At 42.0% G+C, this 27299-nt stretch overlaps 1 protein-coding gene across 4 annotated transcripts in view; it reads left to right on the top strand.

Moving 5' to 3' along the window:
* The first annotated feature begins 6258 nt into the window (after positions 1–6258).
* The window catches only part of LOC148015913 (bifunctional nitrilase/nitrile hydratase NIT4A-like), a 77272-nt gene continuing 56231 nt past the window's right edge, over positions 6259–27299 (top strand). For 2 of the 4 annotated variants that reach the window (XM_087663746.1, XM_087663747.1), the window contains exon 1: positions 6259–6388. In XM_087663746.1, coding sequence (XP_087519872.1) covers positions 6379–6388 — 10 coding nt within the window. In that variant the 5' untranslated portion in view covers positions 6259–6378. Of the gene's footprint in view, positions 6508–27299 lie in introns of all 4 variants that reach the window. The other 2 variants (XM_087663745.1, XM_087663748.1) reach the window with 2 other exon arrangements.

Genomic DNA, 27299 nt, shown 5'->3' with positions numbered 1-27299 from the left:
CGGGGTGATATCCCCCTACCTCTAAAGCCGTCAGGCCCTACGTATTCATGCCATGCCAATTACTCTGTTGCCATTGTCCATAGGTGTTTCGAGTGTTTGCACGACCTCAAAAAGAGCCATGGTCTCTACTGCCTCTGCCACGCTGGCTAGAATAAAGAACAGTGTCTATGCTTTGAGACATACTAGAACTTGTGTTCAGTCCAAGCTTCACTTCTTCATGCAACAGTAGGGCAAGCAACTCATCCCAGTCAGGGGGTTCAGCTCTAATAGAAATAGAAGTGTCAAATGCTTTGTACTCTTTGCCAAGTCCATTTAGAGTGACTACTATCATATTATCTTTAGATATTGTAGATCTAATAGTGTCAAGCTGGTCCGCTATAGTCTTAATCTATGTTATGTAGGCTTAGATGCTTCTGCCATTCCTAGACATGTTGTTAAATTGTTGCTTTAACTATATCTTCCTGGCATGTGTTACATTTCCATAGTTCTTCATGAGTATGTCCCAAGCATCTTTCGGGGAATCACATCCAGTGATCTGTATTGCCATAGCATCATACATACATAAGGAAAACCAATGTAGCATTTTGCATGCTCTCTCTGTCCACTGTTTATGAGCTCTTCTTTGATCATGAGTCAGCCGTTCAGGCATGTTCAGCTTTATCACTAGTACATAGATCCCAGTAACCTCTACTGACCAATAAATTCTTCATACGAAACTTCCATAAGGCAAAATTCTTGTTGTCTAGCTTTTCACCAACAATCTATATAATGTTATCAGTGCCCTGTGCATTTGCCATGCTGCAACAGATTATGTCTGATCAATGCTTGACTTTGTGCAAGCCAACAAGTCTGACTGATTAACTGCAATCTTTGATTGTTTATGACAGTTTTGGCAACAAGTTCATTGCTCAAAACATGGTATTTCAATCCATTAACATCTCATAACCATCCACAAACATGTGGCATAACCTGTAGATACATTCGTCAATACATCAACCATGTAGTTTCTGTATACTTTGTATCATGCAACCTTACTCTCAGAGTACATACATGCAGTCTGAAATCTGTAAACTGTCAATGACGAGTAGCTCATTCAAAGCCAAAATTGAGGTGTATATAAGTCATACATGCTCCAAAACTTCATAGACATCTGCTAGTACATGTAGCAGTCCAAATATGACCATGTGGGCATAAATCCATGCATAATCAGCAAGTACAAGTGTCAAAACTCATGTTCACAAGTTGCAATCCAAATATGACCATGCGGGCATAAATCAGTGCATAATCAGCAAGTACAAGTGTCAAAAACTCTTGTTCACAAGTTGCAATCAACAAATGTTCATCAAAACACAAGGTATCTTAGTCCAAAATCTCCTCAAGTTGTCATGTACATATGCCACCATACATGAGAATCAATGCATAAACCTGCCAGCTCCCAACATCGTCTTCACGAGCCAGTGTTATATAGTGCATTTACTATTCATAGCTATCCAAGACCATGTCAAAACATTTGTTTCAGTCCAAGACATTTGCATTCGATTCCCTTATTGATCCACAAGATATTTGCAGGCCATATACCAAGTCATACAATAGACATATGCTAACCAAAGTCATCTAATGTTCCAAGACCATTAAGTGCTTACTACCCACAAATTTTGATAGTTTTCCAGCCAATAAAAAACTTAGATCTGAGTATTTTGACTAAAGATTCCAAGTCATAAGTATTACAACCAATACATATGTCTATATGAGCATATCTATGCTCCAATGAAGCCTTCAAAGCATGTCAAAAGGCTCCGGGTTCTTTCCAATACCAAGTAAGTGATGTATACTATCTGTGTATAGTAGTTCAAGCTATATTTCAGATTTGTAATTCCCTATTACAGTTCATGGATGAGCTCCCACAAAGGCATTTGCTTAGTACACCCTTCAAGTACCTTCTAAGGTGTACATTCAAGCTCTTTGCCACTTGAGAAGTGCTCCATATGATGATTTTGCAGCCAACATTCAAATCTGTCTAGTAGGCGCAATTGGCATGAGCAAGTCCTAAGCTTCTTTTCCATGAATTAGATGCACATGGTGGTTGTGATCAGTATTATGGTGCTTAAACAAGTCTTAGAAGACTCCCCAACAAGTCATGACCAACACTTGAACAAATAGGAACCACAATGAACCAATGCCTACTTTCAAGAACAATGGCAGCTTGCCTGTGCTTCAAAATGCCACGATCTTCACTTTCTTCAAGTCTTCTTCACTGCCTCCTGCTCCATAGAGCCCACGTAGCATGGCTCTGATACCATATTGGAAGAGAGAAAGAGACAGAGAGTTACACTAGGTTTGATCCTAGTAGGTCTAGCTTCCCTCGAGTCGGTGTAGCAGAAAGGATTCGAGGTATCATCATCATCATCATCCCCACTGGATCCTCATTCTTACTAGGAACATTTCTACAAGTCTTGGTAGATATCTGGTCTTGCAATCTGTATCTCCCCTTTGCATTGAATCAAATCTTAGGAAGGAAAAGGCTGAGTCATTATGGATGCAATACTTCAAAGATCCCCCATGGCGGTGGGAGTCGAGACAATTACAATAGCAAGGTAGTTTGTCCCAATATATCTAAGTACAATATATTCAACCTTTGCATCTAATTATGATGTATTCAACCTTTGCAAAACATGAAATATGTCTCACATACTGAAAGAGAGAGTGGGTGGAGCTTGATTTCTAGCTTGATTTCCAATACCTCTCCTCCATACGTACTAGTGGCGTTCACCCTCAACCCGCTTGATGATGCTGTGTCTTCCATGGGGCATCTGTTTTGATAGTGTGGTCCTCTGCATTTGAAGCATCTAATCCTCGTGGTTGGGCCTGGGGTTCTCCACCATGATATGTTTGATCCAATGGGACCATATGATGTACTTGGGGTCGGCCTGTAGTGATTGTTCCCCCATTTGCCACTTGCTCCTCTTAGTACTAATGCAGATTGTGACACGGGGTGTCTAACTTCGCGTCTTTGTGAACTGGCCTCTGGGAGCATTGGGTCTCGGGATCCATGAGTTGTTGTTGAGGTTGGTTGAATCTATTCTGGTTCCCTTAGACCGTCCTCCTGCCTTCCAAATCCACTAGTCTTTCATCCATTCCCATAGCCTCAGCTAAACTGGTTGGCTCCTACCTCTCTACGTCTCTTCTGGCCCATTCGTGCATCCCAAATAAGAATCCATGTAGTTTGGTGTTAGTGTCCATGTTGGATAGTTGTAGCATGATCTGCTTGTATTTGTTGACATATTTCTCTATCTTCCCTTGCATTTGCTTGAGGTTCCTTCATTCGTCTTTGACTTTGAATGTTTCCATCTTTGGAATGAAGTAATCCTTGAGTTCTTCTTGGAGTTCTTCCCATGAAAAGATGGTGTGTCCTTGCTCCTGTTCTAGCAGGTACCAACTAGTAGCATCCTCCTCCAAGTAGATGGCTGCCACCTCTACCTTCCTATCTTCGATAATCCAAGCATACTTCAAGTATCTGTCCACTTGTGCAATCCACTTCTTTGGAACTAGACCGTCTCTCTCTCCTTTGTACTTGACGGGTTGGGGCATCTTGAATTTGCCGTAGTCATCTTCTGAGCTATCACTATCTTCCTCTTCTCTATGGTTGTGCTTCTTGCTTTGTTTCTTACTTCCTGCTTCTACTACCTTCTCCTTGTCTTTTCTTATGTCTTGTGCTCTCCTAGAAGTCTCATCTTTGCTGCGAGGAATCCACGTCACGTCTTCAGATGGGTGGTGGTGTCGATGTCGCAGTGCCGGGGCGCCACGCCGGGGTCGGCACGATGTGGGTCGACGCGATGTGGGATGACGCGACAAGGGTCGATACGCCATGGGGTGTCGCGATACAAGGCGACATGACATGGACCGTTTTGGCTCGTTTGCTTTGGGGCATTGAATCCTTTTCTCTTGCGTTCATGAGCACTCCTTCACTTTGAGCAAGAGTTGCTCCGATACCAAGTGTGATGCACCTGCACTCATTACTCACTCAATACGGTATAGAAAGGTAACAGGATATGTGAGAGCAAGATATACTCTTGTATTATTCAATCAAATAAATGGTACAACATAGGCCAGGACTACACCCTCGTAACGCCACGCATGAGAGGGTTTACCACTAGGTATAGGGAATCATACATAGAGTAAAAACAAAGCAGGGCTCAGAGTCACTACTATTCCCTATATAGGTGTTTGTAATAATAACGCCATGGTATAGCTACAAAGCCCTTACACCCCCCCTCTCTCTCTTTCTCCATCCTTCCCATTAAGTGCACACTGAACCCTAAACTCACTTCTTACAATGTACAATGTACACACAACCCTCTCTCATCAATTCTCACTCATAGATCACTAGGACATGCGCAAGTGTAGGTTTTTAGGTGCTCGTAAAGCTTTACGATGGTGTTTACTGCCCTTCTCTTTCTCCCTCCCTCTCCTTATCTCTCCTTCTCTATCTCCTCTTTTCACCCATGCAAGCGCATGTCATAGGGCCCCTTGAGATTTATGAAAAGACTCGATGCCTCTAGCTCATAAGCCCATATGGTATTCTACACTAAACTTAAGTGATTTGCTCAAAAACTCTTTTAAGAAACAACGAAACATACAACTTATTCAACTTTTACATGCCACACAATGTGCATTCATAGTGTGCGTGACATCCATACTTAAACCTATCCAAGTAGTAATCCCACAATCAATAATTCAAATGATTCATGGTGTGACTATGTCCATCTTCTAAGTGAATATACACTAACATGTGCTGTAGATTTTGAAAGACTCGTCAATGCAACTGTTTAAATGAGGTATAAATGTGTTTATTCTATCGATGACATTGTACTTCAAGCATGCCTCCACCAATGTTATTGGATCTGATAAACTCATAGTTGTAATAGGCTTACTTGATCTTTGTCCTTGTTTCTACTCTTTTTACTCTCGTATGTAAAGAGTTTCCATTCATCTCATCAAATTATATGACATTATGTATAAATGTGTGCATGGCGAAGTTGAGGGGAAGAGGGTAGGTTGAGAGAGAGAGAGGGAGTCATGCCCATACAAAAGGGGCTGTATGTTCACACTTGGTTGCCCGTTGTCATCCCGCTCCATGAACTTCAACGGCAACTCGCCCCACTTGTGATGCTAAACGCGTACATCAATCATCAATGCCTGTCAGCAGTCCAATGACCTTGGCATTGACATGCCCAACATTCCCGCCACCATCAGGTTGAACTTTGAAGCAATGCTTGCAGGGGTGGATTCGATTTCCATGGGGCACGTGCTTGGAAGTTGTAGTAGGATGCCATGAAGGGGAATTGCACCCAATTGATCTTCACATGGCCGCCTTGCATGGCCAAGCTGTCGCTATTCCAAATGATAGAGAAGACGCGGAGGGGCTGCTACTTCAAGTAGGGTACGCAGTCGCCTTGCTATTAGCTACCATTCAGATAATTTTCGCACATTTGGAACACTTAGCTGCTAGATGTAAGGCGCTAGGACATCTACGTTCAACAAGCTCCCTCCCTCGCTCGCTCTCTCTCTCTCTCTCTCTCTCTCAGCATATGGCCAGTAGACGCAACCGAGACTGGAGCCAGGCGAAGCTGAGTGGAAGATGGTAGCAAGGTGCTCTCTCTAAGTGAGAGGGATGAAGAAGGAAAAGGGATGGAGAAGAGGAAGCGAAGCAAAAGACCATTGCGCTCTCCTAATGTTTTTCTGCCACAATACTGATGTCATCGGTTCATAAGGAACATCCGTCCTTCTTCTTGAGAGCATGGCATCAATGGCAGACTGGCTTCATGTTCGTCGATTATCCTCCACCGTTGTTTGTGCTCTCCTACTCATCAAAGCTTGACGCCCTTATTAGCTCCTCGCAACCCAGGATTTCATAATCCGATTGTCTAGAAGTCTGATGAGAGAGAGAGAGAGAGAGAGAGAGAGAGAGAGAGAGAGAGGTCCACAATGCATTGAAATAGACGTGTGAGGCGTACTGACGCTTGAATGCATTGCATGTGGAACATAAAGGTTCTTACTGAGAATATAACTTGCAAATTCCAACAACATTTCTCAAATAGAAATATCCTTTTGGAGGTTTAGATCTCCTTAATGCGAGACACAACGCCTCAGGTGCGGTAATAGGTTTGGAAAATCTGAAAATAATAGATAGTACAGAGTACTACATATAGATATAGATATAAGCAGGTATGGTGATAGGTTTGGAAAATGCGAAAATAATAGACAGATAGTATAGAGTATACATACAGATGTAGATGTAAGCACATAAGCACGTTTGATGTCGTCCATGCTTTGACACGGCCTCAGGGCTGACGCGAAGACGCTCCTTCACCAGGCTAAATGAGAGAAGGTAAGCCTTCCTTCCTTCGTAGGACAGTGCGCGAACGGTACTTCAGCATTCATTCATCCGAGGGTTAGTTTTTATGTATGGAGCCTTCCATCAACAAGCCTGCAGAGAAACACGTTCAGGTGATGTGCTTGATGAATATGTTTTACACATTCACAATCAGTTCCCCTACTACAAAGTCGTCAGTCACCATCTCTACCTGACACATACAATAAGATTAATAAGCATCTTATTTCCCTTCTGCTTTAACGAGGTTGGGAGAGATAGAGTGGTTACTCGTCTTACTCGGACCAAAAGGTCTCCGAGGGGCTTTGCTCGTGCTAGAGCAAGCTGTGCATCTATAGGGTATTTTGTGTGTGCCAACTGACAAACTTGCACATGCTCGCACACATTTCTGAGTGGATTCGACGTCCTTAACACATGCATGTCGGAAAGGGCCCCTAGAACTGTGAATTTGACACTTGATGCTGGCAAAGGCCTCTAGAAGTGCATATTTGATAAACCTATGGAGCAGCCATGTGCAGTCAACGATCTTGGCTGGGAAAAGAAAAATGGTATCCTGCTCCTTGGTCTAATTCATGGTTGGTTAGTCACTCTAGTAGAGGCCCGGACAAATGCACCCTAGGTGATGTAGCTGATGATCTTTAAGGCTGGCTTCACATAGCCTGCATGAAAAGAGAAAGTATCTCGCTCCTTGGTCTAATATAGTAGGTGGCAAATGTAACCTAGGTGATGTAGCCCAAGATTAGCTCAATGTGGCTGATGATCTTCAAGGCCGGCCTTACATTGCTTGCACATTTGCCAAGTCTCACAAGTAGTGCTTCACAGTCTCTGTAACAACTGCCTCTTGTCTTATTTGTGTAAAGCCAACTGCCTGGCACCAATAGCTTGTTTGTTAAGTCCACTTCTCAGCTTGTTGGTTATTCTTTTGGCTGTCCATCTCTTTATTGTTGTTCTCAAAAGAGTGTTTTGGGTTCTCTTGCAACTTGCTTCATACTTAAGTACATTCTCACATTTGGCTATACATTAACATTTGCTGAAATGTATAGTAGGCTATACATCAATCTCTTTTGGCAATCCTACACCAAATACTTGCAAAGAATGTGCCACAATCTAAATAGATTGTAAAAAGAATGGGTATGCCAAGGATGGGGTTATCGAGAATATTTATTTCAAGAACAACCTCCATTGCACTCCAACTTGTCTTCCTTTTTACAAGCAACTTCTAGGTTTGCTACTTGGAGTAAGAATGTAAGCTTGGGGCCTGCCCAAAAGTGACAGACAAATACAGCGTCAGAGCTCCTAATGTCCTCATATGACTTAGATTGAGGCTCATAAGGCTGGAGATGACCACACAAGACACACGACTGCTAACACTTTCTCTTAGCTCCTAGGTGTGGTAAAAGGCCAAAGGAGATGTGGATACAAGGGTGGTAGGAAGAGTGCCAATGTAGATGTATTCCATCGATGAAGAAAGCCAATGAAGGAGCAAGATTCCCTCTCCATAGAATAATCCGATCAAACGGAAGGCCATCAAAGAGTAATGAAAACAGAGAGGCCTTGAACGGATCACTCTTGAAGACTCTAGTTGAGGATGGGTGAGCGAAGCCTCTAACCCAACTATGAGATGATACGGAGGAACTATCAAAGGTGCCATAAGCTACATAGAAACACCAAGGACCAAGGGCCAAGTGGCAAGAAATGGTGGCTTGATGACGAAGAAAAGGGGCAGCCGCATAAAAGAAAGGCTCAAAGTAGATTGGAAACCTTGAAGCAACTCCTCACGATCCTAGAAAGCCTCCTCTGAAACATAAAGGGTTAGGAACTCCACAACAACATCAACAATATCGCCTCCCTTTGAAAGAGATGGGAGGTACGAGAGAACCACTAGAGGAGATGGTGTGGAATGGGATGAAACCTGTGGGATAAATGGTGCACAATGAGGAACAAGTGTGACATTGGAAAATTGCCTTGAAGGGCCTTGCACAAGGAAAGGGGAATGGAGCATAAATAGCCCTCTTGCCAACCTGTCACAAAAGTGGCTTCTATGGAAGAATCCTTAACAAAGATGGACGGCTCGGTGAAGACAACGTGGGTCTTGAGTCTAGAAAGGCCATAAAGTGAAAGAGAGGGAACAAGAATATATAGGGCCTCAGAAATTGAGCTTGATGTATGGTCAAATGATAAAGGCAAGGTGCAAACACCACTAATAGGCATCGAAGAAGTGTCACTAGTAGTGATGATACCCTTGGATGAACGAAGAACCTATAGCAAATCACCTCGGGGAATCATAGGACTTGATGCACTACTAGTAATGAGCCAAAGGCTGCTTAGAAGAAGAGACGGTCAAAGAAGGCTCCTTCACCTGATAAATGTGTAGAAACACTGACTTAGTAAAAATAGTGGGTGACAAAGTAGGGGTAGATGAAGGCTCCGATGTAGATCCACCCTTTACTCCTAGACGAAGGTGAGGGTATATTCTCCAGCATTTCTCTTCGGGATGTGAGGTCTTCTCACAATGAGGACACGTGGGATGTCCTCTATACTTCCCCATAAAATTTGTATCAGAGTCGGAAGATAACTTCAACTTCTTCCTCTTTCCATTCATCTGCTTTGCTTGTCTTGTACCCGTAGATGAAGCCGCATAAGCACGGCCATGTGTATGGGCTCCTCAAGAATCTGGTTCACTGTGATGCACATTGTGCTCAAGTACCAATGGGACTAGCTCCTCCCAAGTGAGTCTCCTAGCTACGAGAAGCGAGAAGACTGGTGTAGAACGCATTATACGTCAGTGACGGAAGATGTGAGAGAAATATCATAGCTAGGTTCTTCGAAGAAATGCTTGTACTAAGGAATGAAAGCTCATCGTGAATCTCCTCCATCTTGTGGATGAGTCCTCATTGTAGGGGGATTTGCAATAGAAAGCTATCTGAGCTTCAACTCAAGAGATAATTGATACCCAGATGTTTGGATCTGAAAGAGATATGCCAATCTCCTCCTAATCTCTACAGCGGTGTGGAGATGTCTAATATACATGAGCATAGAATCTCTATGACTCAAAAGAAGAGAAGAGTGGGCTCTAGCATTCAATCGATCCCATAAAGTTGCCAAATCTGTGGTCATGCCATCATGAAGATTTGGGGTAGGTCAGATATAGGGACTATAATAAAATCCCAAAGGTCACAATTGTCAAGGACACACTCCATGCGACATGACCAAAGAGGATAGTGACCCATCTAGCTTGTCGGATGCGGAGAGAGAGGGTAGGAATTGCACGTGCTCAGGGGATGCCATCATTGCCAATTGGGAACTAGAAGCCCTAGAAGAATATAACAAGAAAAAGTAATAAGATGGTGGTCGGTCTGAATGAACTTGTACCATATGATTCCCCATAGCATACACGTCAGCCGTAGATGTCCTTCAATAAAGTACATGCAAGGAAACAAAAGATTTTGCCACTGGAATAAAGGTGACCAATGAGAGGTGTCCTTGGAATAATTTACAAGTAGACTCACTTGGGCCACGGTACAAAAGAAGATTGATCGGGCAAGGTAAATGGGGAGTATCCGATGGTGAAGGGAACACATAATGCTGGATAGAGAAAGGGAGTAGTAAATGCAGAGGAAAACAAGTCTTCTGTTTGTAATTGCAGCCAATCCAGGGATTGGTAATGCCCATGAGTGCCCAAAAATGGTGTACTTGCAATAAATGTAAATCTGCCCTGTTGTTGGCCTGAAAAAGGGGTCGCCCAACACAAAAGAAAAGTCACCTTGGTCAACAAATACTAGCTAGTATAAGAATGCTGCAAAGAAAGAAATCTGTCTACTTGTAAATAGGCCACCTAGTAGAGAATAGGTGTCGCTCAACTTGCAAATGTACCGTCCAGGAGGACTGATGACTTGCCTAAAATGCAGAGATATAGGATTCGCCTATACAAAAACGTAGATAACACAGGGCTTGGTTCTGTAGCACGTGCGTTGGGAGGCTGCCTACATAAACACACGTTTGTTTTGGTGTCGCCTAACCAATAGAATGGCCACCCAACTTGTTTGACACTGCTCAGGTATAATAATGGTGCCGCCCACCCTGCCTAGGAGTAAAATACAAATTTATTGATGCGAAACTTAGTTGGCTATGGACTGGAATCAGGCCGCCCTGCACTGTTGAATGTCAAATGCAAGGACTGCAACATGTATGGATGGTGCCTAGTTGGTTTTGTCGCAGACAGCACACTCCTCTTCAAGGTCTCCGGTTCCCATGCGTGGCTTTGTTACCATGTAAGAGTGCACAACGAAAAGAAGAAAGTGAACACGGAGAGGAGACAAAGAGAGAATGCATGAGAGAGAAGGAACAATCTGCAATGGTTGAAGGTACAAGGTTGTAACGGTCAACCCCAACACGAAACTCTGTGCGTCAGTGTGAGCGCTAGATGGTAGCAGGGGGATGAGAGAATGAGAAGGGTTGGCTGATCACGGAGGATCAATGATAGATAATTGATAATGAAAGCGGGGGGCAAGTTGCCTATATAAAGGCGAAAAAAAGGGAAAACCCTAAACGTGGTCAAACCCTTAAAAATAGCCAAAAGTTCACAAGAAGAAACGCATGAATGTGTCCTCCATCTAAAGTGTCTAAAACACATAAAATGATAGAAAAATGCAATGATAGAGCTACTAATGTTCCCACCTAACTTACACTAAGGCTCATAGGCAAGAGATAACCATACAAGATATACACGGCTGCTAACAAGATCTTATCCTTGGAAGTAGCCCACCTAATAAGCTACCCTACAAAGTCAATGGAGCCCAGTAGGAGGAGATTGTAAGTCAGGTGAATGAGCTGTTAGAAAAAGAGTTGATTTAGCCTAGCTCATCTCCTTTTTGTTCTCCAATGCTTTTGGTGCAGATCGTGCTTCAAATAAGATCACAATAAAGAATTGGTTTCCGATCCCTTGGATATGGATAGATTGCAAAGGATAGCAATATTCAGCCGTATAGATTTGAAAAGTATCATCAGATATGTATTAGACCAGTAGATGTGCCTAAGATAGCTTTCAAGACATCTTTTGGGTTATATGAGTTTCTTGTCATGTCTTTTGGACTTATGAACGTTCCCACCACTTTCAATCGGATAATGGATCGTATCTTTAGGCCACATAGAGGATTTATGGTCACTTTTTTTCATGACATGATTGTCTATTTAAAGAATAAGGTAGAGCATAAAAACACTTAGACATTGTGTTCAGTGAATTGCATAAGCATAGGCTAGTTATCAATGATAAGAAAAGTGAATTTCTTTGCATGAAATCCACTTTTTGGGGCATATTGTATTGGCTGATGATATTCGCATGGACCCTATAAAGGTTGAGGCAATACGATCATGGCCACGTTTGGAAAATGTGTATGAGATGTGCAGTTTCTTGGGTTTATGGTCTTACTATAGGAAGTACGTATGCAGGTTTGTTGAAATTGCATCTCCATTGTATGCTTTGCAGAGAAAGAATGTGACATTTAGATGGACAATAGTGAAAATTTCAACATTTACAAAATGAAGGATAAGATGACTTCAGATCTTGTGTTTGTATTTCCTGATCTAAGGAAGTCATTCGTGGTTCAGTGTGATGCATATGGTAACAACATTGGAGTTGTCCTTATGCAAGATGGCCGAGTTATGGCTTATGAGAGCCGAATTCTCCACGATGCAAAGATGAATTTGTAGGTCGCAGGTTTGTTGAAATTGCATCTCCATTGCATGCTTTGGAGAGGAAGAATGTGCCATTTAGATGGACAACAGTGGAAATTTCAGCATTTATAAACTGAAGGATAAGATAACTTTACATTCTGTGCTTGTATTGCCCAATCTAAGGAAGTCATTCATCGTTTAGTGTGATACATGTGGTAACAATATTGGAGCTGTTCTTATGCAAGATGGCCGAGTTGTGGCTTATGAGAGCTGAATTCTCCATAGTGCAAAGAGGAATTTGCAAGTCTATGAGAAAGAGCTCTTGGCTATAATTTATGCATTGTCTACGTGGAAACATTATTTGTTAGGGACTGATTTTATACTGCAGTTAGACCATGAAAATTTGAGGTTTTTTCTGATGCAGATAAAGTTGTCAGAGAAGCGTATGAGATGGGCAGATTTTCTCTCTATGTTTCATTTTTATATGAGATTGAAATACTTTTTGACGCATGTAAAGTTGTTACAGAAGTATATGAGATGGGTAGATTTTCTCTCTATGTTTCATTTTCATATACATATTGATGATAAAAAGAATGTTGTGGTTGATGCACTGTCACATAAGCCACAAATTTTAGCCATCAGCATGGCTTATCACAAGTTGGATGCCATGAAAGAGCAATATGCTGCTGATTTGGACTTTGCTAATGTTTATGATCAGCTTTGCAATGGCCGGAGGTAGGATCTCTTTGTGCCTAGAGATGGATTTCTGATGATACAAGGATGATTGTGTGTCACAAAGTAGTTGAGGCCTAGGTTCTCAGTGAAAGTCATGCTCCTTCATATGCAGGACACAAAAGTATTGATGCCACAGTCAAGGTAGTGAAGCATTTATTTTATTGGTCAACCTGGAGGCATGATGTGGAGTAATTTGTCAAAACATGCATCCTAGGTCAGAAGGTAAAATATGATAGGCAAAAAATGCTGGGCTTGTTGTAGCCCTTGTCTATTCTAGATAGCCTTGGCAAAGCATTGCAATGGACTTTGTTTTTGAGCTTTCTAGGACACCTACAAGGAATAGTGGGATATGGACTATCATTTGCAGGTTTAACAAATAAGTCCATTTCATTTTGGTGAGGAAGAAAATGAAGATTGATCACATGGCACCATTATTTTTGCATCACATCTTTAAGTATCATGGTATGCTAGAGTCGATTGTCAATGATCGAGATCCTCAGATAACCAGTTTATTTTGGAAGGGGTTCTTTGAGAATATGGGTACCGCGTTGAAATTCTCATTATCTTTTCATTCGTAAAAGATAGATGGTCAGTCTGAGAAAGCAAATTCCACAATATTGGATCTTTTGAGGTGCTATGTTTCAAACCACAAGACATAGTGGAAGCAGTATTTGCCATTGGTTGAGTTTGCTTACAACAACAATGTGCATAGTTTCAGTGGCAAAGCTCCATTTAAGGTGGTTGAGGATGACAAGAAGGTACCACCCATCTTATAGACTAAGGATAAGATCTTTGAGATTGATCGTTATGTAGAAAACTTGGATGCAGCCTATGCAAAGATAAAGTATGCACTTTAGAGATCACAGGAAAAACAAAAGAAGGTAGTTGATCGCCATAGATGTGCTTTGCAATTTACAGAGGGTAATTATGTATTATGCCTTTTATGTTAGTTTGTTGAGGTCTTTTTGTGATGATGTGCCACAGGATTTATGTGTTGAAATTAAGTTTGAGGTTGAGGAGTTGGATAAGATCTTGTTACTTGAGCAGATCTTGGCACATAAGGAAAGAAAGGTCAGAGGTAGAGTTTCCAAAAGATATTTGGTGAAGTTTCAGAATTATTCACAAATGGATGCAAAATGGATGGAAGAGGATGACTTGGCAAACCATCCTTAGTTGTTGCAACTTTACCTAGATGCTTTTCAGTTAGAGCCGACTTCAATTCAGGCTTAGTTAGGTTCAACAGAGTAGGGGTTTGGAGCGTTCCTTGATGCTCAAGGGGGAGGTAGCACTTTCACTTCACTACTTTTGGACAGCTCTTTTATATAGTGGATCTTGAATATATTGAGTATGCATCCAAGATACTGTGCCGACAGTATGTTTGCTATGAGGTCACTATTTCGTCGTGCTAGCAACTATGAGATGTATGCAAATGAGTATGGTTTTTATTGCAGCTCTGATACTATACTTTTGCATCAATTTAGGATTAGTTCATGATTAGTTGTAAAGAGCTGAATTAGGGGCATATAAAAGGGAAAAGGACACATGTACATGTAATCAATTATTTAACAGTAATACAACTTTGTCCTTCTTCTCTCTCTAGCTCCTCATGTTCTTTCATGATTTCCAGCCGTCTCTCTTCTTTCTAGTATTTCTCTCTCCTCGTCACTCTTTCTCTCACTTCTGCACTCTATCTCTCTCTTTTGTAGTCTTCTCTCTTCTTTTTCTCTCTTTTCACTTCACTTCTTGACAAGTGGTATCAGAGCTACTCAGGTTTTTGATCCAGTCAGCAACATTTAATTTAAGGTCTTCCTTTTCAGTTGCACAAAATCCAAGAACTTTAGGTACTCAGGTACAAACATGGTAGGGAGCATTGAAGTGACGAGTGGACATTTCCAAGAAGAAGCCATGCAGCATTAAAGACTTTTTAAAAGCTGGAGGCAAAAATGAAGGAAGGTTCCTCTTCCTTCTTCACAGTGTTCTCAGCCTTTTTCTTGGCACCGGAAGACTTCTTCTTCCTGCCAATATCCATGCCATAGTGCTGATTATACCACTGGTGGAAAGAAGCATCGACCTGTACAATTGCAGACTTTACAAGAGTCTGGGTTTGGTTAGTGTAGCCACTTTAGTATGCTTGTCATTAGGAGTAGTCTCCTTGGATTCTGGGAGAAGCTTCGACATCGGTACCCGAGCAGGGAATGCAACTCCTATCTCAAGTGTTGAATTTCTTTATCTTTCATTCAATTGGAAGGAGTACAACTTGAGATTCTTCAATCTCCTCCTGCTAACCAATTGCTCTTGCTGTCATAAATGTCCAGCAAGCCTTTTGGGCCATTTGCCCCTTGTTTCACCCAGGACTTCTTCTCCAATTTGACCCTTGGCTGGCCAAATGCTGCCCCAAATCGATTCGGGATGGGCTGGCTCCTGAAATCCCTTGATAATCTTCAATTATCAGCTGTTGATTTCAGTCCCTTGAGCCTTCAATCTCTGGCACGGATCCCAAGGTGGCTGCTAAACTCTAATTTCTGCTGTGAATTAGGGTTTACTGCAGAAATTACAGATCAGCCCACCAAAAATGGCTGTGATCTCCTCCGAATGGCTGAGAATTGCTGAGAATGGCTGAGCATAGGCTGAAGGAGATGAGAGAATGCTGTAGAGAGAGAAAATTTTGAGATTTGTCGCGAAGAACTGATCAAAATCAGTTGCTGCCCTGCTGTACCAGCCCCAAACGGATGCACCACCAACAATAGGAGCATCAGAGACTGTGATCTTCAAGAGAAAGTGCATCAGCAGCAATTGCCAGCTTCCCAAGGTCAAGAATATGCAATCTTCATCACCAAATGGTCTCCAATGGCTGGGAAATGGCCCCAAAAGCTGGCAGCAACAGTTCAACACCTCTTTCCAACAGCTCCAAAATGAAAAAACGAGATTTTCCTCTCCCTTCAGCCCTATTTACCCTTTTCCCCACTTGCATGGGAAAGTTTTGCCAAGTGGCAGCTTTCTTAATCCATTTTCAGCAATTTTCAACCATTTAATTAATTTTCAGAATTAGTTACTTTTGAAAATTAATTCAGCCCTTAATCCATGCCCGGAAAAATTGACCTTGCCCATCCAAAAATTAATTGGTTAGGCCATTTGCAACCAAAAGTGGTCCCATGCATTAATTGACCCTTGGACAAGCATTAATCCATTAATTAATGCCTAGTCCCTAGTGTTACCACTGACACTTAATGGCCGATTAATGGTCCTAGTGGCAAACTGACACCAAAATTCACTTAGAATCTAACAAGTGTAACTTGTTACAACTTTGCCTTTGACACCCATCTTTTTCACTGGGTCCTTCAGCCTTTCAACTGTGAAAAAGTAGCTTGCATCTCACATGTGCAACACATGTGCATATTTTAATTGCACATTTGATTAATCCTTTAATCAAATGTCAATTAAGCATAAGCAAGCATCAAATTTTCACGTCCTCGTAACAAGCCTCTTACAGAGCTGCACAATTGTGGAGGAAATATCCGCAAGATCTCTTCGTAGACAAGAAGTGTTCGATAAATCTTTGAAGTTGGAAATGTAGTATGGAGAAAGAAGCCAAGCGTCAATCTGTGGTTTCCTGTCTTCTTCAACCTTCTGCTGTGTCTAAATTGTGATTTCTTGAAACTCAAACCTTTTGATGATGCAGTCTACCAATATGCAGATCCCTGTCGTTTGATGCAGTTGGATTATTTGCTCTCTATCAATTGCTTCTTTGCTCTCTCTTGGTTTCTTATGAGGATTGCACTTGAATAGATTTTCCGTTTTGATCATAACTGATCACTCTCCCAACGTGGCTTGTTGTTGTGCTTCCCTTATTGCCATTGCTGGATTCACAGTTTTGACTAAGTTCGGGGTGAACGGATTGTTGGAAGGGAATTGACCTCCTGTGGCTATGGAGAGGCCAATGTTATCACTCTTGATAAGAAGGTCGTTAACGAAGGGATCCGATATGAAGGATGCTGTGCTTGAACAACCATAGCAAATCATCTAGCATAAACAAGTTTATCACTCATTACTTCATACTCCCAATCATCATCATCATCATCATTTGCATTAGCAGCAACAATAGTAGGCTTCTTAGCCTCTTTCCTCTGATCACCCATAGCTTGGGGAAAGTAACGCATTTTGGATCTCCTGCGTTGTGCTTTGCAATCTCCTGTGTCATTTCATGGCAATGTCTCTGTCTACGTTTAGCTACGACTCCAGCCTACGTGACAACTTTCTGAAAATGTCTGACTATAGAATCGGTGGGCTTGTTCTCGGGTTGAGGGAACTTTATTGTTTGTCCAGGGCCTTGCTGAGGGTGCAAGGTTTGTTGAGAGTAGGGAAGTTGTACAATCTCCTACTGAAGATACCACCATGCTTGTAGACAAAGGCTTATTGGCATTTGTAGAATGACTGTCAGAATCAATGTTATTGGAAAGTACCATAGATGCATCTTTCGATCCTCCCTTATCCAAAGCTTGAATAGATCCATTATTGGATCTTGGATCAAGCTCAATATCACACTTTTGTGTTTGAGTCTTGGATGTTGATAAAACTCTAAAATCCCTTACATCTGAATCAGAGAGTCTCTTTGTATGTGATGCCGGTGATGACAATAAGTTTCAATTGGCACTAGAAAGTTTTCTAGAATTTTGTTGAGAACTCCATTCAACTTTGCCTGGTTTTGAGACAGATCGGAAGAAAGCATCCTTGGTAAAGCTACTGGCACGAGATTCAGAGCTTCCAACACTACTTGAAAGACCCGGAGACAAGAACACATTGGTGCTTGGAGAAGCCAGTGTAAGGAGATACCCTAACACAGAAATACAAATAACAATTGTACGACAAAGCACAATTTGATAAAAAAACACAGTTAGGGTTAGGGTGACTTAGAGACAATGAACACAATGAATAAATGAAATGATATGACTATTGAATATACAATGCTCATACATTAAACACACTATACAGTGAATGAATAATGAATCTCGAACTCCTGTATCTCAAGGATCAAGGCAGCGATAATGAGCTGGAGAGTGTGTCGTACTCCGAACGGATTCGAATCGCAGCAAGGTAGCCTTCGAATGTTGAACACTAGCAAACACAACCAAGGAAGGTTGTATCTAATGCATACGAGAGTGCAAGAGAGAGACTAAAATGCAGGCAGTGGAGAGAGAAAATCTGCTGCATCAAGCGGAGGAGAGAGAATTATTAAACGTAGCTGAGGAGAGAGAGAATGATGGTGACAACAGATAGGAGAGAGAAAACTGTGTTGGTGGCAGTTGGGACCTACAAACGCAGTAGTATGTTGATGTGGTAGATTGTACGATAGAGCTGTGCAGGTGATTAGCAATAGTCACCTGGCTGGAAAAAACAGCAAATAGGAGGTGGAGGGCTGGAAACAGGTGCCAGACTATAGATGACAGAAGGGACAACTGAGGCTGCGATGCATAGAAACATGAAACAGGGAATGAGAACGGGGAACGGGGACGGGAACGCCAAACCTAAGGGACGGGGACATGGGAACGGGAACGACATTTAAAAAATTAAAATTCATGAAAAAAAATTGATATTTCACTTATAATCCATGTGGACTTTGGAGTGTTAAAACTTAAAACCAAGGTATATAATCCACAAGGACAAATCATTTTAAGTTTTAACTTTAAGATATCATGCATCATTCTAAAACTATTCATTAGAAATTGAATTGCAACTTACAAGGCTCAAGAGGTAAGCTATTCAATTATAAATAATAAAATGCATAATACATAAGCCATAAATGATAAAACAATGAACAATGAACTAAACTTTAAAGTCTAAGCTGAAAGAACATGCCTATGGTCCCATTGCCAAAAAACTTAAAAGATTACAAATATGAAATTGAAGTCTAATCTTTGAAAGAACATGCTCATTGCCCGGAAAAAGACTACAAATATAAAGTCTAATCTCTAGACGGAAGCAAAATGCGGCATGCCAAAATACATGGCCTCTCGCCATTGAGGGTGCCCAGAGTCTCCTGCCATGTATTTGGCTCAGAATGCGCTATGTAATCAGCTGTAAACATCGACTCAAATGATGCTTGAGGAGCAAGCCGGGCAGATCTTCTAGGTCCTTTTGGAGTGGAATCCTATGGTAAGATCCTTGAATCCCGCATGGTTTGCTGGTACTAGCGAGGTAATGGGTGTTGTGGAGGGGGCCTAAGAGTTGAAGAATCTGTAGGAATGTTAGGAGCGAGAAGTAGACCTGGCCCAGTAGGCACGATCTCCGATGATGTGGAAGGAGAAATCAGTTCGGAATCCGGTACAAAGGATTGCACGATATCACTCTCCTAAAAAATGACGTCCCTTCGAACGATCACCTTATTTATCCAAGGATCCAACAAACGATATGCTTTTGCTTCAGAGGAATATCCGACAAAAATAAGGAGATCAGCTTGGAAATTGAGCTTTTCTATCTTATCATTAGGCGTGTGTGTGTAAGCACAATACTCGAAGACTCTGAAGTGGAAAATAACAAGTCGAGAACCAAAGAATGCCGCATACGGGGTTTTTTTAGGAAGAGTTGCAGTTGGGCACCGGTTGAGGATATACATCGCAGTGTTAACAGTCTCGACCCAAAGGCGCTCAAGGAGCTCTGCTGCGAATAGCATAAAGCGTGCCATTTCCATGACTGTTCGGTTCCTACGCTCTATGACTCCATTTTGAGAGGGGGAGTTGGTAGAGGTAAGCTGGCGAGAGATGCCATGTTGCTGTAGAAACTCGAAAAACTCATGGAAGATAAATCCTCCACCGCTATCACTCCTCATGCAACCAACACGACGTCCACTTTGGTTATGAACCAACAACACCCAAGCAGAAAAATATGTGAAAGCATTTGACTTATGCTTGAGGAAGTACACCCACATGTATCTAGAATGATCATCCACTATCAAAAAGAAGTACAACGCGCCGTTCAAGGCGGTAGTGGATGTTGGCCACAAAGATCAAGAAAAGATGATGATGATGCACCATGTAATGAAGGAATAGGAATACCAAATTCATTCTAATTTTGAGAAGCAAATTGAAAAGAAGGACGGGTAGAAGAAGAAGTACCTGTCTTTTTCTTATAATCCCCATGATGTATGTTCACACACAAGAATTGGTCCTCAAGAGAACCTTTTCCGTAGTCAACGGATTGTACTTTTTATTCCTCATGATTTCTACTAGTATATTGCAAAACAAAAGAGGTAAAAGACGAAGAAACAAAAGAGGAATCTAAAGTACCTTGCACCAGAGTAGATGGAAGAGGATGAAAGAATGGAATATACTCTGGATCTCTTTCTCCAACTGGGGGGCCCATCCCTGATGGAGGTCTCGACGGCCCTGCAACATCATCAGACTTACATGCAAAATCTGAAGAGAGAAAATCATGTATACTTTCATTGAGTAGCTTTTCTTGAACAAAAATCCTTAAGTCGAGCTTCTCAAAATTTTTTTAGCTATAAGCCATGATCATGTGATATTCTTCAGCGGACAGCTTACATAACTTTGTTTCTTTCTTGTGGTCAGAAGTGTCTTCCACCATGTCGGAACTTTGTGGAGCAAGCTAATCTGCCCACTCTCACTCGGTTCTCGGTATAGATGTTTTTGGAGAGTGAACTGGTATTGTTGTATTCGAAGTCATCTGAACCTATTGTTGTTCGTACTTTTGCAGAGAGCTTTGAGATCAAGGCCTAGGTTTCTCTCAGAGAACCTTGCCCTGATACCATGTAAAGAAATACCCCAACATAGAAACACAAACAGAAACCGTACGACAAAGCACAGACTGATAAAAGAATACAGTTAGGATTAGGGTAACTCAAAGACAATGAACATAGAAAATAAATGAAGTGATATGACTATTGAGTATACAATGCTCATGCAACAAACACGCTATGTAGTGAATGAATACTAAACCTCGAACTCTTGTATCTCAAGGATCAGGGTAGGGATAATGAGTTGGAGAGTGTGTTGTACTTTGAACGGATCCCGAATCGCAGCAAGGCAGCCTCCGGATGTCGAACAATAGTAAACACAGCCTGTGTATGGCTGCACTTGAAGCAGACGACAGTCTAGAGAGAGAAACAACAAATAGAGGCTGTAAATAACAAATGCAAACTGTGGAGAGAGAAAATCAGTTGAATGTAAGCAAAGGAGAGAGAATCTGCAAACACAGGCAGTGGAGAGAGAAAATCTACTGTGACAGGCTGAGGAGAGAATCTGCTGCGACAGGCTGAGGAGAAAGAAAAACAGCAGCGATAGCAGGGATGAGAGAGAACTGAGCAGGTGGCAGCTGAACAGCGATAAGCAACAGTTGCTCTGCTATAAACAGTCGGAAATTGCAAGTGGAAGGCTGGAAACTAGTGCCGGATTGTAGATGATAGCAAGGGATAGCTGAGATTGCGATGTCCCTCGCGGAAGGAGTGTGGGCAGCATATTAAGCTGAATGGAGGGTAGCATATCTATTTATAGAAAGTTTGGGCCGTCCCAAGTGGGTTTGTGCTTATGGGACATAGATACTCTCTAGGAACACGTTTCTTTTAAATAAAGAAGGTTACTTCATTAATTAAGTATGTTTTGGGGCTGTTTAAGTGAAGCTAATGCATTTTTAGCTCATCAGAAAATGCCCCAAATTCATTGATTTGTTGGATCCTCCACTTGAATTTGACTGAAAACAGCTTCAGTCCTGTCAAATTCAAGTCTTGGAGCTTCCAATGTTTGGCACACTTCTTGAAGCTCTAAACCCTAATTTTTGTAGATTAGGGTTTATAGCAAAGAAATCTGAAATTTCTTAGCCTCTGGTGATCTCAATGCTGTAATCTTCAAAGCAAGGCTGTTGAAGGGTTGGGAGTTGAGAGAGAATGCGAAGGAGAGAGAAAATTCAGACTTTCTTCGCAAAGAATTGAAAAAAATCATTCATTTACTATTGCTGCCCTGTCTCAATAGTGTGTAGATGCTGTTTCCTTTTGTTGATTGGTCTTCTCTTGCCCTTGGCTGCCTTAGAAGGTCCTCCAGTGGCTGTAGATTAGACCAACAATATCTTCTCCCTCTCTCTTGTTGCAGGTTGAATGCACTAAAATGCCTCTCTCTAGATTCTAAAGACGTTTTTCAGACTTGCATGGATATTTTAACAAGTGACAGTCTTTTCAAATTGTTTTTCTAGTATTATCCATAATTAAATATTAACTTTCAATCTTTAAATACTGAAAATTAATCTAATAATTATTTCACTGCCCAGAAAAATAATATGACTGGCCAATAATTAAATTGGCTAGGCAACTTCCATTCTCGAGTGTCTCTGCACCATCTTTGACCATTAGATTAGCGTTAGGTACTATTAAACGTCACTTCTCTAGTGTCACCAAATTGACACTTATGGCCAAATGAAAGGCCTAGCTCAACAACTGGAACCAAATATCACCAAGTACTTGTGCATTATAACTTATAGCAACTTTTATCTTTGACATCTTGTGATTTTCTCGGTTCTCGGGCTTGTAAATTTACTCTAATCCCAGTTACACCTCACATGTGCAACATTTACTCAACCATGTGATGAAAAATTAATCCATATGTTAAGTGAGTTTTCAAAAATACATATCCTCATGACATTGATGATGAGGCAACATTAGAGATTGAGGAAGATGACGGAGTCGGTTTCCAAGGAAGATGGAAGATGATGATATGAATGATTGCCAAGTGGGAAATGACTATAAATAGCCACAAAACCCCTAAATTGGCCTATTGAAATGTGAAAATGCCATAAATGTTGGTCTACCAGTATTTATTACTAGTTGTGGCATAATAAATGCTTAGAAAATGCCAGATGGCCACGAAAAATTTGAGTGGTAAGGACAATGTCTGATAGGTGTGGATAGCTTGGGAAATGTAGAAATTACTCATGGAAAACACACTGAAATCCGACAAACAAAAGAAACACCCAAATAGCCACTCTAGAATGAGTAGCCTCCCCCATCAAAACACATGATAGGCCTATTAGAGCTCCAAAAGTCTTCGTTTTACTTAGACAAAGGCTCATAGGTAGGAGATGACAAGGCATGACAAACAGGACTGCTAATAACCCCTATTAGATCCTCGATGTGGCGGAAGGCTAAGGAAAGAAACGGATCTTGGGGTGACAAGACGAATGCTAATGTCGACGAAGTCCATCAATATAGAATGTCGATGAGGAAGCACTAGGGGCCAGGAAATCCATAGGTGCATCACACTAAGATTATCCCTCTTTGAAAGGGATGGGGGTACCAGGAAACCACCAAAGGAGAGGGTGGGGGATGGGAAGGAACCTGTGGAAAAGATGGTGCATAAGAGGGAACGGGTGTAGCAATAGACAACTACCTCGGAGGATCTTGCATAAGAGAAGGGAAATGGAGCCTGTAAAGCCCGCTCTCTTGCCAACCTATTGTGATAATAGCCCTTGTAGTAGAATCCTCAATACAAACGGCTTGCCTGGTGAAGACGACCCGGATACTAAGCCTAGTAAGACCATAAACTGAGAGGATGGAAAATTTAAGTTCAGAGAATAAAGGACTTGTGAAAGGGAGCTTGAGTCATGGTTGGGAAATAAAGGCAAAGTGCCAACACCATAAATAGGCACCAATTCAATGTCACCAAGTGTGAGTGAATCCTCAAAAGGGCATAGGTCTTGCAACAAATCAGCTCATGGAGTCATACGAGCAAAAGCTCCACTATCCCTCTTTAAAAGGGATGGGGATACCAGGAAACCACCAAAGGAGAGGGTGGGGGATGGGAAGGAACCTGTGGAAAAGATGGTGCATAAGAGGGAACGGGTGTAGCAATAGACAACTACCTCGGAGGATCTTGCATAAGAGAAGGGAAATGGAGCCTGTAAAGCCCGCTCTCTTGCCAACCTATTGTGATAATAGCCCTTGTAGTAGAATCCTCAATACAAACGGCTTGCCTGGTGAAGACGACCCGGATACTAAGCCTAGTAAGACCATAAACTGAGAGGATGGAAAATTTAAGTTCAGAGAATAAAGGACTTGTGAAAGGGAGCTTGAGTCATGGTTGGGAAATAAAGGCAAAGTGCCAACACCATAAATAGGCACCAATTCAATGTCACCAAGTGTGAGTGAATCCTCAAAAGGGCATAGGTCTTGCAACAAATCAGCTCATGGAGTCATACGAGCAAAAGCTCCACTATCCCTCTTTAAAAGGGATGGGGATACCAGGAAACCACCAAAGGAGAGGGTGGGGGATGGGAAGGAACCTGTGGAAAAGATGGTGCATAAGAGGGAACGGGTGTAGCAATAGACAACTACCTCGGAGGATCTTGCATAAGAGAAGGGAAATGGAGCCTGTAAAGCCCGCTCTCTTGCCAACCTATTGTGATAATAGCCCTTGTAGTAGAATCCTCAATACAAACGGCTTGCCTGGTGAAGACGACCCGGATACTAAGCCTAGTAAGACCATAAACTGAGAGGATGGAAAATTTAAGTTCAGAGAATAAAGGACTTGTGAAAGGGAGCTTGAGTCATGGTTGGGAAATAAAGGCAAAGTGCCAACACCATAAATAGGCACCGATTCAATGTCACCAAGTGTGAGTGAATGCTCAAAAGGGCATAGATCTTGCAACAAATCAGCTCATGGAGTCATACGAGCAAAAGCTCCACTATCAACTAGCCAAGGCCTCTCAAAAGATGAGGCAACCAACTGAAGAATGCTCTTTCAAGTTAGTAATATGAAGGAACACTGACTCATGGATAACCATTGAAGGAGAGATAGAAGGCTTGTACGTTTTAGCTCTATCTTTTGCTCCTGGACGAAGGTGAGGGTACTTCTTCCAACATTTCTCCTCTGGATATGTCTCCTTTCCACAGTATGGGCATTTAGGCTTCTCCAAGTTGGAGTCAGAGCTTGAAGAACTCTCTGGTCTTTTAGCCTTTGACTTCCCTTTCTTCTTCTTTCCCCCTCCCAAATGTGCAACAAAAGCTTGTGTGGAGGTGGGTCCATTGGCTATCTCTTTGGCATGCTTGTTATGCTCCAAAACAAGTGGAGCAAGCTCCTCCCATAAAAGCTTCTCATGGGTCCTCAATGTAAGAAGATTGGTGTAGAAGACATCAAACCGAGGAGATGGCATATGAGTCAAAAGAATCATAACCATATCCTCTGAAGAGATCATCTTGCCAAGGGACGCAAGCTTATCCCTGCTCTCCTCCAACCTGTTGATATGATCCTTTATGGAAGCAGAATCATCAATATCAAGCATTTGTAATTTCTTCTCAAGAGTAATCCGATGGGAAAATGTCTTCTGATGGTACAAAGAAGCAAGCTTTGTCCACACTTACGTTGCTTGCCACAACCTGCGCACATGCATTAGGACAGAATCGTGCAAATTCATAAAGAGGAAAGATTGGGCCCTAGAGTTGAGTCGATCCCATAAGGCCGCACTATTCATCGATGATCCAACAATGAGATCCTCCATTGGATGGGGAATAGGGTGGGTAACAAACTCCCAAAGATCGAAGGTATCAAGGATACACTCCACTTTACACGACCAAAGCGAGTAGTTGAAACTGTCAAGCCGGTCTTCTTTGGGCAAAGAAGGGATTACAGGCACCTATTTCTAAGGGGCCATGAATGGCATTTGAAGGCCAACAGAATGGACCTTTTGTGAAACATGGAGAGAATGGGGAGGAGAGGGATCCCATACAAATGGGCTAGGAGACCTCTATTCGTTGTGTGAACTAGCACGAAAATCTCTCCATCTCTTAGAGGAAGGAATAGAGACCTCATCCTCTAAGTCAGCAAAGAACTAGTGATAATACATCTTTGAACTTGCAATCTCCTAGAAAGTTGCGTTTGACAGAGAAACAACTATTGCTTGCCACTAGGTGGTTGTTACCTACACAAAAAATTGTCGCCTATAGCAAAAAGCTGTCGCCAAAGGTTGAGGAATTTGCTTTTTGGGCAAAACGCAAAAGTTGATGCCACGTGATGTAGAAAGGCTGCCGCTTGGTTCCTGGAGGCTGTTGCTTAGCTGCTTGGGGGTGAAAATGGGCAATGGACCACTTGTTCAAGCTATAAACACAGTAAATGCAGGCTGAAAATTTGCATTTTGGAAATCTTGGCTGCTCCTCCTCAATGAAAACCTGCTCTTCTACAAGAAATCTCCAAACTATGCCCTCACTTGGGCAATGATACCATGTGAGAGTGCACAATGGAAGAGAAACATGAACACAGAGAGAAGTAGAAAGAGAGAGAGAGGAAGTAGAAGATGAGGGAAGAATATTGCATTGATTGAAGAAGAATGCTGATGCAATGATAATGGACTGATCAGTCCATGCACGCAGCCCACAACATCAGTGAGGGCACTAGATGAGGCTGATGATGATAGCAACACGGGAGACAAAGGAAGATGATGGAGTTAGAGTGTGCACCTGCTGGGGAAGTAGGAAGATGATGGTATGAATGAGTGCCAAGTGGGGAATGGCTATAAATAGCCACAAAACCCCTAAACTGGCCTATTGAAATCTGAAAATGCCATAAATATTGGCCGACCAGCATGTAATGCTAGTCGTGGCATAATAAATGCCTTGGAAATGCGAGATGGCCATCAAAAAATCCGATTGCAAGGGCAATTTCCGGCAGGTGTGGACAGCCTAGGAAAGACAGAAATTGCCCATGGAAAACACATTGGGGATCGGCAAAAAAAAGAAATCACCCGGATAGCCTCTCTAGAATGAGCAGCCTTCCCTATCAAAACACATGACAGACCCAGCAGAGCTCCAAAAGTTCTTGTTTGCGGGGCTCATAGGCAGGAGATGACAAGGCATGACAAACAAGACTGCTAAGTTTCTCTCGGCAAGTGCAGTGTGCCTACCTTGAGTCTTTGATGGCTTGCACAATAGTGACCATCTTAGCTTGATGTTAGATGAGTGCTAGAGACCATAGTTGTGTTTTTAGGGACCCATAGGTCAATCCTTGTGAGATGCGGCCAAACGCTTTAGTTGTGAGGTAGACCTAGGGAACACCTAGTCGCCTAAATTTACATGCTCGTAAGTAGCACGAATGGTGATGGAAGATTAAGTTTCGAGACGACGGCCAAACTACCCTTCTTATGATTTAGGGTCGAGTACATTTCATGGGTATCAGAGCATAAATTTTAATATGCTCCATGGATAATTAAATTAGTAGTTATTGACTCTTGTCAATATAAATCAATATATTAACTTGAAAAATTGAATACTTATGAAAACTGATTGAAGCTGGGGTAATTTTTCAAGGAGTTCCTTAGTCAACTCTTGAACTAGAGGTGTTTAAAACAATGTACACCGTGGCTTGTGGATTAACCAAATAGTTAGAAATCCAAGCTGAGAGTTGGAAATTGTGGGATGGAAGCATAAGGGTGAGGAGGATCGCTAACCTCTTCTCACAGAACATGCAAATATATTAAAATCTGCATATGCTTACAATGCTTATATCCACCA

The sequence above is a fragment of the Lygodium microphyllum genome, chromosome 23 (genome assembly GCF_053477565.2).
Source record: "Lygodium microphyllum isolate KBCC chromosome 23, Lygodium_microphyllum_v1.1.10, whole genome shotgun sequence".
Classification (NCBI taxonomy): Eukaryota; Viridiplantae; Streptophyta; class Polypodiopsida; order Schizaeales; family Lygodiaceae; genus Lygodium; species Lygodium microphyllum.
This window is presented reverse-complemented; position numbering and strand designations above follow the sequence as displayed.